At 37.9% G+C, this 14,759-nt stretch overlaps 1 protein-coding gene across 1 annotated transcript in view; it reads left to right on the forward strand.

Annotated features, from left to right (window-relative positions):
• Positions 1-7,106, forward strand: part of SPDL1 (spindle apparatus coiled-coil protein 1) — a 42,873-nt gene extending 35,767 nt beyond the window's left edge. Inside the window, exons 5-6 of the mRNA XM_006884419.1 lie at positions 4,287-4,624; positions 6,959-7,106. Coding sequence (XP_006884481.1) covers positions 4,287-4,624; positions 6,959-7,106 — 486 coding nt within the window. The remainder of the gene's footprint in view (positions 1-4,286; positions 4,625-6,958) is intronic.
• Positions 7,107-14,759: the final 7,653 nt, after the last annotated feature.

Genomic DNA, 14,759 nt, shown 5'->3' on the forward strand with positions numbered 1-14,759 from the left:
AAACTTTCTGGAGGGTTAACTATTGAGTCAGTTCTGATTCATCAGTACATAACAATAAGACAAATTGGTATATGCAGATTTTGTTACAAGCAATTTTTAAGTTTTGTGTTTATAACTAAATTATCTGCTAAAAAATGTTGAAGATTCAACGATAACTCAGTAGATATGGATCTTTTATTCATCTATTTTTATTATCTGAATTCATCTTACTCTAGTAGAACTTTGACTTTTGAGCTTTTTTTTGTTTGAAGATTGCAACATCTTGGGTAACCTCATAGAATTTCTTTTTATTGGGGCCACTGATGCTCTAAATGGTAACTTATTCCCTGCTGCTAAAGAATAACAGAAAATGTAAAATAACAGTGAGACAGATTAAAGACTTTTTTCTTCTTCCTGATACAAGTCCAGGAACACAGTCCAGGATGGGCACTGCACTTCATAAAGTTGGAGTCCAGGCTCCATCTGTGTTGTTGATCTCCATGTAACCCGTTGGGCAGAATTTAGTCATGAGACCCTGTCTTTGCCTGCAATACAGACGTGGAAGTACAGCTTTGTTTCTCTCAGGTATCTTGTTCACCATTAAATATTAGAATTCTCTTATTAAGGGAGAATGGTAAAAAAAAAATACTAGGGAACAACTAGCAAAGTCTTATCACTAGAAAATTGATTAACCATGTAAGCACTACATCTTAAATCTTAAACATATTTTATTGAATGTAAATTAAAATTCTTTGTCAATGCACCGTTCCAATCATTTCTGGATAACAGGATTTTGCTAGTGTGTGATATGAGTGATAATGTACGATAATTTCCACAGTCTCTCAAGTCACTTATTTTTAGGAATGGTAATAAATATTGATCTCTTCCAGTCATTTGGCCAGGTAGTTGTCCTCCAGATTGGCACAACCTGGTGAGCATGTCCAGGGCAACATCTGTTTGCTGAAATACATCAGTTGGTATTCCATAAAGTCCTGGGGCTTTATTTTTTTGCCAAGGTCTTCAGAGCAGTCTGAATTTCCTCCTTCATCACAATTGCCTCTTGATCATATGTTGTTTCTTGAGATTCTTCTGTGTCAGTCAATTCTTTTTGGTACAGTGACTCTGTATTCCTTTTGTGTATTCTTTCCGCCTTCTTTTACTATATCCTGGATCATTCAGTAGTCTACCCATAGATAGCATCCTTAAGTATTACAACTCAAGGCTTGAATTTGTTCTTCCGTTCCTTCAGCTTAAAAATGCCAAGCCAACCCATTATGGCCCTTTTGATTTTCAGACTCCATTCTTTACACATTTCATTATAATACTTTGTTGTGTCTCCCTGTGCTGCCCTTTGAAATTTTGTATTCAGCTCCTTAATGTCTTAACTCAGTGCTCTAGTGCAATATTCAGATTCTCTTCTGACATCCATTTTGGTCTTTCTTCATGTTTTATCTTTGTAATAACCTTTTGCATTCTTCATGGATTATATTCTTGATAGCCTCCCACAGCTCATCTGGTCTTTATTCATTCAAGACTTCAAACCTGTCCCCAAATTGGTTTTTAAATTCAGGTGGGACACACTCTATCAGTACACTGACAGAGAACAAACAGAGATACAAGCTCAGTATAGAAGAGGCCATGGCACTAGAGACTTTATCACCATTGTCAAATGGATCTTGGCAGAAAACAGAGTACCAGCGGGATATCTATCTGTGTTTTATTAACCATGCAGAAGCATTTGACTGTGAGGATCACAACAAATTGTGATTAACCTTGAGGAGAATGAGTATCTCAGAACACTTGATTGTGTTTATGTGAAGCCTATACTTGGACCAGGAAGCAGTCCTCAGGACAGAGCAGGGAAACACTGCATGGTTAAAAATCAGGAAGGAAGTGCATCAGGGATGCTTCCTGTCTCCATACTTTTTCTATCTATATGCAGAACAGGTCATCTGGGAGGCTGGGCTGTATGAAGAGGGATGTGGCATCAGGCTCTGAGGAACAATCATCAGCATCCTACATTATGCTTGCTGAAACTGAGGAGGACCTGAAGTACTTGCTGCAGAAGGTCAAGGACTGTTTTTTTAAAAATGGATTGAAGCTCAGTATCAAGAAGACAAAGATTCTCATGACTGAGCCAATTGGCAGTATTATGATAGACGGTGAAGAGATTGAGATTGTTAACAGCTTTAGGTTCCTTGGCTTTACAATCAGCACTCTTGGCACCAGCAGCCAGGAATTCCAAAGATGAATTGCATTAGGTAAATTTGCTGTCAGAGAGCTTTCCGGAGTACTGAGAAACAGCAGTATCAGTCTAGAGACTAAGGTGCGCCTCATCCAGTACATGGTCTTCCCAATTACTTACTATGCATCAGAGAGCTTGATAATGACTAAGGGTGAAAGAAGAATTGATGCCTTTGAGTTGTGGTGGTAGAGAAGAGTCTTGAACATACAAATAAGTCTGTCTTGCATAGGGTGAAACCAAGTTTTCTCCTGAAAGGCTAGGATTTTGAAGCTCCATCTCATATACTTTGGGCACATGACCAGGAGGGACCGATCCTTAAAGTAAGATGTGGTCCAAAGGATGGAGTGTCAGGAACAGCACAAGGGATGAAGACCCAGGGTGAGATGGATTGATACAGTAACTAGGATAATGGGAGTAGGTGTGTCAGAGTGAATGAGACTGGCTCAGGACAGAGCAGCCTTCAGAGCTCTTGTACATAGGGTCACCATGGGTCGTAGGCAACTTGATGGCACATAACAGCAATAAGAAAATTAAAGGATAGTTGTCCAACTGCCATCTTACCTCCCCTCATGTGCAGCCGATCTCAGCTGGTCTTCCAAAGACTCCCTCAGTGTCAGCCCTAGTCCTCTGTGAGGCCCCATGTCCTGACAAGATGAAAGAAACGATCATGAACCAGAAGGAACTTTCCAGACTGGAGGCACAAGTGCGCATTGGTGGACAAGAAACTGCGCTCAGAAAGAAGATGGTTCATTGAATAGCTACAACAGATGACAAAATACTTCAATTTTCCTTAAAGAAGTTAGGGGTAAACACTATCTCTGATAATGAAGAGATGAATATATTTACATGTCAAGGCACAGTGATCCACTTTAATAATCCTAACATTCAGGCATCTCTGGCAGTGAACACTTTCACTGTTACCGACCATGTTGCGAGAAAGCAGCTGACGGAAATGTTACCCAGCATCTTAAACCAGTTTGGCACAGTCTGAGTAGAAGACTGGCTGAAACCCTGCCCAGTCTTGTGGATGGAAAAGCACCACTTGCTCCTAGAGAAGATGATGATGAAGTTCCAGATCTCGTGGAAAATTTTGATGGGGGCCTCAAAATATGAGGCCAGCTAATTTGAGTCAACTTCTTTTGAAGATAAAACCTGAAGATGTTACGTTGAGCTGCTATTTTATATTGAGTGCTTTTTAAAATTGTTTTGCTTATGAATCTGATAAAAATGTAGATCTCTTATATTTTTAAGCCTAAGCCTTTTTGGACATTGAAGCTCTTTTCAATTTCTGTTTAAGTATAATTCATTCTTTGCAGCTAATTATGCTGATGAAACCTGGGAATAAAGTTGGAAACAAAGATCAACAAAGTTCATTGCCTAATATTTGCTTAATAGTGATTTGTATTCAGAAAAATCATTTCTAGAAAGCTAATTTTGTCATGTAATAATGGGATTTTATTAAAGATTTAGAATAGCTTAGTGTGAAAAGGAATATGAAAGGATAAAAGGTAAAAATGGTATCTTTGAGTAAAAGTGGATTTTAAGGGAGGAAATGGGAAAAAATATACACGTTCTGCTTACTTTCTCATTGCAGAGGAGCTGATGCATAGCTGACTCTCTAGTGGGTTTTGGGAAGGCTGTGAATTGCATAGGACGAGACTTCCCATTTTTCTCCATCAGAACTGCAGGTGGATTCAAACTGCTACAGAAGCCCTACCTTTGGGTTACAGTGCAGCTCACTGCAGGCCATGCCACAAGAGCTCATGTGAGGGTGTGGTTGTGTGTCTGTGAGTGGGTGGGTGGTGGTGATGGTGGTGGTGGTGGTGTACTATCAAGTTGAAACTCACCCATATTTGACCTTCCAGCAGGTTTTCAGAGTCAGCAAATTGCATGGGCAGAGGTTGCCTGTCTGTCTTGTGCAGAGCAGCTGGTGGATTTGAACTATGTGCCTTCAAGCTAGCAATACTGTTCCTTAGAGCTAGCTAGTTCCACCTGTTTATGTTGTTGTGTCTTACTTTTGATTCATTGACTGGATTTTTTTAAATGGCTTTCGTTCTCAGAGAATATAGAAGTGCCTATACTAAAAAAGAGACGTGAGGTACTGCCTTTGGATATAAACACTGCTACAGAAGAATGTGCCAACAAGGCCGTGGAGGAAGACGTTTATAACTTACCAACTCAAGGAGAGGAAGCACAGTCCTATCCTAACAATTTAGAAGATCACGTGCAGTTAGAGAAAACAGTTTCTGCAAACACACCAGAAGGCAGTCTTTCTCCACACAAAAGTCTGTCAATTGATGAGCAACGAGTGGTGGAAAAGAAACGTGTGAAGCTCGTGGACATTCCAGTTGACTCCGAAGCTTTAAGTGGAAGAAGTGGAAACTGCCTGAACTCTCCCAGGTCAGTGTCCTCTTTTCCTCAAGGAGGCCCACAGTCCTCTCTGTCTCTTCTTTATCGCTGCATGAACTGTGCCTTCTATTTCTTTGTCTGTTTTCTTAGCATTGCATGCAGTATAATCCCCCAATTTCACCTGCGTACCTTAAACTTTTCCAAAGCTTTAAGAAAGACAAAAATGACTGCAAGGGGAAAAGAATCTTGAAAAAGGGAATTCTGCTTTTAGAAAATTAGGCAGTTTTGTTTTGTGAGATAGAAATATCAAAGAATACATCTCTGAAGGTTTTATAGGTTTGAATAACTGTGATTTTTTTTTTCTGGTTAAAAGTAGCCATGAAAAAATTAATTTACCTTCTAAAAGGGCTTTCCAATAGTTGTAAGAAATTTCAGCATTCTGGAGAGCTGTCAGGTGAAAATTTTTATGTTTTTGAAATTGTTTAATCCTAAACTTTCAGGAAGGCCTTTGATAATCTATTTTGACATTTTAAATATCAAAGCTAATTCATTTTCTTTTTCTATCAGCACTTCAAAGCCTCTAGTTTCTTTGTAATTGAGTTTGTGACTAAACAAGGAAGTGTAAGACATGTATGTCTGAAAGAATTACATTTTAAAGACTTTGTCTTTAAAAAAAAACACAACACAAATACTCAGAAGGTAAGGGAAAGTGAATCAAAAGGAAAGGTAGTTGACAATGACTGGGGCCAGAGTGGGATAAGTACCTCCTGGGTATGTACAGTAGGACCAGGAGTGGGACAGAAGTAAGTGAATGAGGAATATGCAGAAAGTGAAAAAAATAAATGATGGATGTGTGCATGCAAAGGAATGACTGATAGATTTAAAATAAATACCATTACACATTTAAAAAAAATAAGAAATGCGGTCTTTAAGGTACTGCTAAGGCTGTATGTGCATTTGAGTTGAAGTAGACAAGCTACCTATGTAGAGTTCCTTGTATGTTTAATCTGAATTTTCTCTCTAAATCTTCATTGCTACTAACTATAGTACTGAATAGTAGAAATAGTTCAACAGTGTTAGCTGCTATAATATTATATGGAATAGATATTTATTACTCATTTCTCTTGTTTTTACATAAAATTGTTAAAACTTATTAAAAAAACAAAACAAAAAGAGGGGGAATCCCCAGTACTCTCTTTTCCTTAGTCAGTTCTGACCTTTACTGACCTGTCAGGGTAGAGCTGTGCTCCAGGGTTGTGCAATAGCAGCGTCTTAGAGAAGTAGATTGCCATTCTTCTGTGATGCTACTGAGTGGACCTGAACCAACCTTTCAGTTAAAATTTAAGTGCACATTATGCAGCATAGCACACACACACATACACGTTTAATATTCTCAAGGGAAAATGAACTTTAAACACATGGTTCCAAGATGAATTCGGGAGGTTATGCTTGTTTGTGTGTGACTCATTGTGTAAATGTGCTTGACCATTGTATAGCTCTGGTGGTGGTTTCCAAAACTGGTCAGTATCAGTCTTGCTGTCTGTGGTGTCTTCATTTCTTTTCTGCCTTTTTTTCTTGATTAAAAGTTACTAAGCAAATGTATGTAGCTACTTAATTGATTTAAGTAGCATGTTGAGATTTTTCTGTCTTGCTGTTGAACAAAATCAAATAAAATGTCACAAAACATTTGCTTTTGTTGTGTCTGTGGGTCCATCTGCTAACTTAAAATGTTTCCAACTTTTTGCTTTCTGCATGCTTAACTTAGATGCAAAATTCTAAGGTAATTTTATAACAATGAATAGGGATTTTCCTGGGAACTTCACTACTGCATGCTCTGTAATTTACTTGATGTTACAGGCTTTTTTAATACCTCACCTTTGCTTATCTACATTACACAATTATTCTCAGTAATTCAGTTATTCTCCAAGTTGAAACTCAGTTTGAGTTTGCTGGGTTGTTGTTTTTTTTTAAAATTGAGACAAGTATCCCAAAATTCATGGAGCCCAAAAGTTCTTGTTATTTTTATTTTGTATTTAGTTTTTCATATATTAATTTTAAAATATTGATCTAGTTTGTCAGTTTTGTCTTAGATGTGCTTATGATAAGTACCTGATGATGTTTAATTCTTTTATTTAGACCTTACTGAAACTTTTTTATAAAATCTATTTTTTAAATGCTTTAAAATTAAGCTTATCCATGAGAAAAGGTGCTTTAAGAGAAGCTATAACTTCATTTTCTTAATGGTATTGGGATCCACTGTGATTCCTTTTATTGTACAAAAAAATCACTATGTCTTCTAGGAGGAGGCACATTATAGTAAAGGTTTGTTTCTTTGGTTTAATGTAATGACATTTGAATTCAGAGTGAATGCTTTAATGCCTGTAGGTTAACTGCAGAATCAAAGCCTCAAGCAGAAGTTAAAGAAGGGAAAGGAACTGCAAGCAAATTGAAAAAGGAAACTTGTAAGAAATCCCACCCTATTCTATACGTGTCGTCCAAATCAACTCCAGAGACCCAGTGCCCTCAGCAGTAAAGTATTTTCTTTAATAGGAGGACGGTACCATTTAACCAAAAGGTTGCTATGGAGTTTAATTTAGGTGGTCTTTATCCAAAGTACACTAACTTTTGGGTTATTTATATCTACTTATTATGCCAGGACATTGCATTTTCATTGACCAGATGCTAAAAATTTGGTTGTGATTGTAACATGGAGGGTTCATTAGGAGGGTTCTTTCATGGAGTTTCTGTGAATTACAGAAACAAAACCATTAACTGAAGGGAATGTTAAAATATATACTTTTTTTCTGCTACATTGTGTATGGGTTTTTAGTGATGTGAACAGCCACTGGCAGTAATTTAACTTCAGAGCCATATATTTGAAATGAGAACAGCACTGAAACTATTAACTGTTATATTTTGCTATATATTTTTATGAGCTTAGTTTTTCAATATGTCATAAAAATAAGAAACTTGATTGTAAAATATTTATTATTATTACAGAATTTCATCATTATTTAAAGAACCTAAATCAGCCTTTTTACTTGCATATCAATTTAAATTTTGTCTTAAGCCATTTTATAAAGCAATTATTTTGAAATTTAAATAAAACTGCAATGATTTCTCCCTTTTTCTTTCTTTCATTGTGTGTAGAAAGCAACATGTTAACAAATAGGAACAAACCAAGGAAGGAAATAGCCAAAAAAACCTCAGGGATGTGTGATTTAATATCTATAGCATTCACTCTAATTAGATAAATCTACTGGAATATGTGAGGTTAATGGAAAATATGCTCACTAAATTACCTGAATGTTAAAATTTTTATTTTGTTTTACTCTGCTATAAAGAACTCTAGTGCCCTAGTGGTAAGGAGCTGTGATGCCAACCCAAAGGCATGTTCAAATCTGTCACCTGCTGCATGGGAAAATGATGGCCAATCTCCTCCCACGTGATTTATTTCCTTGAAAACTCTATGGAGGATCAGCTAGGGATTGGTTCTGACATGATGGTCTATAACAACAACTAGGAGAGTCGAATATTCATATTATATAAATGCAAAAACACAAAACAGAAGACACTGGGAAACCATAATAAATTTAACCTAAGATAACATTAATTGTATCATCACATTCATACTCTCTGTGTGTATATGTATCATGTAGGTCAATATCCTTTTGACCTTAGGTTCTTTACTATGAGCTGTGATTTGTGTTGTTGTTGTTGTTGTTATGTGCCATTGAGTCACCTGCAACTCATAGTGACCCTATGTATAACATTCCTAAACTCTGCTCTATCCTATGCCAATCTTACTGTCTCTGACACACCTATCCTCATTACTGCAGTCACTGAATCAATCCACCTCATGAAGGGTTTCCCTCTCCTGCACTGTCCTCCACCCTCCCAAGCATGATGTCCCTCTACAAGGACTGATTCCACCTTGCAATATGCCCATAGTATGCCGGATGAAGCTTCAGAATCCTTGGCTCCAACAGTTAGCCTGACTTTACCCTCTCCAGGATGAACTTGTTTGTTCTTCTGGCAGTCCATAGTATATTCAAAACTCCTCTCCAGCACCACAGCTCAAAGGCATCAATTCTCCTTCTGTCATCCTTAGTTATTGTCCAGTTTTCTCATGCATAGCAAATAATTGCAAAGACCATTGCCTGTATCAGGTGCACCTTAGTCTCCAGACTGATGTCATTTCGCTTCAGTACTTTGGAGAGGTCTCTGACAGCTGACTGTCCCAGTGTAATTCATCTTTTCATTTCCTAGCTGTTGGTACCAAGAGTTTTGATTGTAAAGCCAAGCAAACTTAAGCTGTCAACAGTCTTAATCACTTCACCAGCCATAATGATGCTGCCAAGTTGGCCCATTGGTGAGAATCTGTTTTCTTGATGTTGAGCTATTCCATATTGAAGGCTACAGTCCTTGACTTTCTGAAGCAAGTGCTTCAGGTCCTTTTGGTTTAGGAGTATAAAAATAAGGCCTCTGAGCTGTATTTTACTAATAGATCTATATAGACGAGTTGGGAACTGGCTGTGTAGTCTGTAGGGTGTCATGCTGCTAACCCAAAGGTGGCAGCTCTCTGATGGCTCAATCTGACAACCCCTCCATGGGAGAAAGATGGGCAGTATCCAAGTTACAGCCTCAGAAAACCTGCTGGAAGGTAAGCTATGGGTCAGTTCTGACTCAGTAGCAATGAGTTTATATAGATGCATAGTAATAGTGTTGATAATAATAGTAAAACTACATCTGTTTAACAAATAAATGTGCCAGGAATTCTTCTAAACTATTTTGGGTATTGCCCCATTTAACTCTTCCACCATCTCTTTGAGGCTGATAGACTTATCCCCTCTGTTCATAGGTGAGAAAACCAGGACCTCAGGTCCAGGATTATTGGTGTATGTAAATGATAGAAAATGTAATGAATAGTCAAAGTTGTTAAGAACTGTACAAAATGCTGTAAGAACTGTTAACTACCTTGTGTCTTGTTATCTGTAAAGTGAGTCTCAATAGTTATTTAGAAATTTCCTATGGCACAGGAGAATAATTTCGCAGGTAAGAAAAATGGTTACTCAGGGGATGTTACTAGGTGCTATTGAGTCAAGTACAACCCATTATGACTCTGAACAACAGATCTGAACCCTGTGCCATCCTCATACTTCCTGACATCCCAGAGCCCATTGTGGCAATCATCATGTCAATCGACTTGGTTGAGGGTCTTCCCTCCTGCGCCAACCCTCCACACTTCCAAGCATCATGTCCCTCTCCAAGAAACAGCCCCACCTAGCAACATGCCCAGAGTATGTGAAGTGAAGCTTTATCCTCTTTGCCTCCAAAGATGAAGTGACTGCATTTTATCCAAGACATATTTATTTATTCTTTTGGCCGTCCATGGGATGTTCAATATTCTTCTCCAACACCACATCTCAAAGGCATCAATTCTTTTCTGTCATCTTCATTCATAGTCCAGCTTTCAGATGCATAGCAAGTGATTAGAACGATTATGCCTTGAATCAGATGAACTTTAGTCCTCAAACTGACATTATTACTCCTAAATAATTTGGAAGGTCTGTAATGGCGGACTTTCCCAGTGCAGTGCATGTCCTGTGTGACAGCTCATACTAAGGATGTTGATTGTGGATCCAAGTAAAATGAAGTTGTCAGTTTCAGTCTTTCTCCATCCATCATGATGTTGATTATCAATCCAGTTGTAAGAATCTTTGTTTTCTTGACATTGAGGTGCAATTCATACCAAAGGCTGTGTTCCTTGATCTGCAGCAAGTGCTTTAAGTCCTCTTCACTTTCAGCAAGCAAGGTTGTGACATCTACACAAAACATGTTACTGATGTGTCTCCCTCCAGTCCTCATGCCACATTTGTCCTCATAGTTCAGCTTCTCAAATGATTTGCTCAGCATACAGATTGTCTAGACAAGGAGAGGGAATACCACCCTGACACACTTCCTTTTTAATTTTGAACCATGCAGTGTCCTGTCCTCTGTTCACACAACAGACTCCTAGTCTGGGTGTAGGTTTCACATGAGCACAATTAAGTGCCCTGGCTTTCCCATTCTCTCAGTGTCAGCCACAATTTGTTATGATCCACAGTCAAACACCTTTGCATAGTCAGTAAAGAACAAATAGACATTTTTCTGGTATTCTCTACTTTCAGCCAGGATCCATCTGATATCAGCAGTGATATCCTTGGTGCCGTGGCCTCTTCTAAATCCTGCTTGAAGTTCTTCCAGTTCCCTGTCTATGTACTGTTTTTTAATGATCTTCCACAGTATTTTGCTTATGTATAATATTAAGGATACTGTTGAATAGTTTCCACATTCAATTGGATCACCTTTCTTAGGAATAGGAACAGATAAGACCCTCTTCCAATCCATTGATAGCTGTCCTCCAAATTTCCTTGCATAGTCTAGTGAGCACATCCAAGGCTGCTTCTGTTAATTAAAACAAGTCTTTTTTCCCCCATAGATTCCTGGGGCCTTATTTTTTGCCAATGCCTTCAATGCAACTTGCACTTATTCCTTCATTACCATTGGCTCTTGCTTATATGGTAGTTCCTGAACCACCAATTCTTTCTGAACAGTGACTGTACATTCCCTCCATCTTATTTTGATGCTTCCTGGGTGCCCATAGTCCCCATACCATCTTTCAGTATTGCGATTCAATACTCTCAGTTTGATAAATGCGGATCGAGTTCTTCCCTTTTCATTTTCCAATTCTAGCTCTTTGCACATTCCATTATAATACTTTGTCTTCTCAAGCTGCCCTTTGAAATCTTCTGTTCAGCTCTTTTTTCTTCTCCATGTTTTCCCTTTGTTTTGACTTTTCTTGAGGCTGAAGTAAATTAAATCCAGTCCACAAGAACCAAAATAGGAGCTTGAATCTGTTCCATCTGAATTTCAAAATCCTCTAGAATAGGTTTGAGGCATTGAACACCAGTGATCAAAGACCGCATGAGTTGTAAGATGATATCAAGGATATCATTGATGAAGAAGGCAAAAGGTTATTACAAAGACAGGAGAAAGAAAAAACTGAAATGGATGTCAGAAGAGACTCTGAAAATTGTACTAGCGCATCTAGAAGCCAAAACAAAGGCCTGAAACAGCATCTCTAGTTCATCAATCTGGAGGCTTAGAATTGGCTGAATATATAAACCAGATTTACATTTCTATCAAATGTATAGATTTTATAAAAAGCAGTAGCACTAAATTGAATGTGAATTGATATACAGGGACATCTTAAAAGAGTTTATTTTGGGGAAATCCTTCTTTGAAACAATCTTGCAAAGAAGAAGAGATAACAAGGAAACTTTATCCATCTAGCTTCATCATCTTTAAGGATCCCTGAGGCAATTCTATTAACACTTGAATCTTCTTGGAATACATATTGAAAAATCACTACTGTAGATGATGGGAAGCCACGGAATAAGTGACAAGTGCAAAACTGGCCCATTAGTCAATGAATTTTTAGTAAAAACACTAGGGGCATAATGGGAAATGGATTTTAAAAAAGTAGGAATAGAGGCTTGAAAAGATTAGTTTGACTATGAGGTAGTCCAGGTAGGAAATACAGGTGCAAAGTGAGACAATGACAGTGGAAGTGGAGAATGGTGGTTAAATTCAAAATAATGTTTAGAGGAGCAAAGTGTTCAGGAGTTAATGACAAATAGAATGTGAGGCCCTGAGGTAAAATGATCTGATCTGAGTGGGTAATATCAGTTGGAAATAGATGCTAACAGTAGTGATGGTGACAGGAAAAAGGAAGTAGGTGTATACCATCAAGATGTATCTGACCCACAGCTGACTTTAAAAGGCAGTAAATGACAAGGAAGGAGATTCCTTCTACGGAACAGCTGGTAGATTCAAGCAAGGTGCCTTTCGGGTTACAATGCAGCTTCTTACCACTAGACCAGCAGAGCTGCCTAGGAAATAGACTAAGTGTTATTTCTGTTTCTATAAGCACCTTTACTTAGTAACTGAGATTCCCATGATTAAGACAATACATTTTTATTTCTCTTCTTGTTGTTAGTTGCTATTGAATCAACTTGGACTCATGGTAACCCTGTTTGTAGCAACGAGATGTGCAGCCATTTGTGCTATACAATTTTTATGACTATTGTACTGTTTTTGTCTAATTGGACAATATTTTGTTTTGACCTATGAGATGTTTATGGTCTAATATTTAAAACTACCTCATTCAACCTTTCTTCCTACTTTGTGTTAGTCTGGAAGCTCTGCTAAAACCTATCTGCTGTGAGTGACCCTGCTGGTATTTAAAAGGCTTGTGGCAAAGCATTCAGCAGCATAATAACACAACCCCCGTCCCCAACACAGGATAACAAACTGACTAATGGGTGTTTTTCGTAATGCAATAAAGAAAGGAATCCTTAATCAAAACCTTTAACTTATGAGGGGAAAAAAAAATGTAACAACTGTTCTCATGTGAACATTTTCTCCCTTGTTATTAAAAAAGCCACCTTGTTGGTCCAATAATCGTATTTATAGTCTTGATTTATTCCATTTTTTCCATTATAGGCAGAATGAGCCCACTGTATGGTTCTAGACCAAAAAAGGCAAGATAATACGTATTGTTTCCCCAGGTATTAATAGTGGAAGACAGCTAGTGTTTATTGATTTGCTTTACTTACACTTTTTAATGCTTCACAGTTTAGTTGTTAAGATTATAATATACTCAGGTGAAGCCACCTGAATTCAAATCTTAGCCAATATATATAAATGTTAGACTGGACAAGTTTAAAATTACTGATAATAATTTGTTTAGCTGTTGGTTTTTAAATATTTTGAATAATTATATAAATTCATGTGAACTAAAAGTCAAATAGGCAAAAGTAGATGTATTTAAAGAAATCTAATGGCTAGAAATATTTCCTCCTCTTTCTGATAGTGATTTTGTAGGTGGTTTTTGTTTGAGGTGGCTTTTTATTTGTTTGGGTAGGTGGGTTTTGTGGTTTTTTGGGTGGAGCTTTTGTTGTTTTTTGTTTGTTTTTCTTTTTTTTTCCTTGCGTAACAGATATAGATAGATTGGTAAGTATGCAGGTAGGTAAAATACTCATTTCCTTTCTTAGATAAAAATAGACTACTGAATAACTTCAGTGAAAATGACAGAGAAGGAGATTCCCAAGGCCTGCCCCTCTGCAAAAATCAGCAAATAAACTGTTAGGAACTGTAAGAATCAACTTTATCAAGGCTCTGAAAAACTAATCAAGATTTTGTAGTAGCTGAGTTAGCCTTTAATCCAGAAGTAGGTAGGGAAAGATGACACTGTGACTTCAGTGACCACACACAACAGCAAATACAGACTGTATAACATAATGTTAAAACGTCACTAAGTAAACAGACAGTAACAACAGTGTTGTTGTTGTTAAGTGCCATCAAGTCATAGGTGACTTATAGCGACCCTATGAATGAAAGACCTGAACATGTGAATAACTTTCATCCTTTCTCCAGGTTCATAGGGTTTCCAAAGGCAAGCTCTTTTGGAAGTAGATGCCACTACTGCTTCCAAGCTTCTTTTAATCGGGGAGTTCCACCAAACACTGTCTGCCATGGGTAACCATTATTGCATTTGATACATCAGTGTTACAGTGTTCAGCATCACAGCAACCACGAATTACCTCTGTACAGCAAGTGGGCAGACTAGGGCTATACAACCTAGAAGAATGTTTGAACAAAAATGATTAAAAACAGGCCCGAGGGCTCTACTGAATTTTAAGAACTAGAGCATGGTTCAAACTCCATGAGCTCCTTCATTCCAAATTCCTCCATAATCATGCATTCTCATTGGTTCTCACCACCCGAAAGCACCCATCTGGGAGCATTCCACAGCTTCTTCAATATCCTCTCATTCTGATGCCACATATTTCTTCATAGAGTCTAACTTCTTTTTTATTATTATTAGTTTTAATGAACATTTACAGAGATTTTGGGTTTTCATTCATTCATTGTTGCACCACTTTCTCCACCCTCTTCCCCAGTCCGTTCCTCCCTCCCCCCCCCATGTCTGTTTTAATTGTCCAATTGCCACAGTGCCTGCCAAAGCCAGTTCTGATCAATTTCCCTTGTCAGTGTGTCCCTTGCCATTCCCTATCTCTCCTCCCTGAGAGAGACTTCACCCTGAGTCATAAGGAAAAGGGGACGGTGCATTCTCTTAGCT

The sequence above is a fragment of the Elephantulus edwardii genome, unplaced genomic scaffold, assembly GCF_000299155.1.
Source record: "Elephantulus edwardii isolate Elephantulus edwardi_28Jun2011 unplaced genomic scaffold, EleEdw1.0 scaffold00033, whole genome shotgun sequence".
NCBI classification, from domain to species: domain Eukaryota; kingdom Metazoa; phylum Chordata; class Mammalia; order Macroscelidea; family Macroscelididae; genus Elephantulus; species Elephantulus edwardii.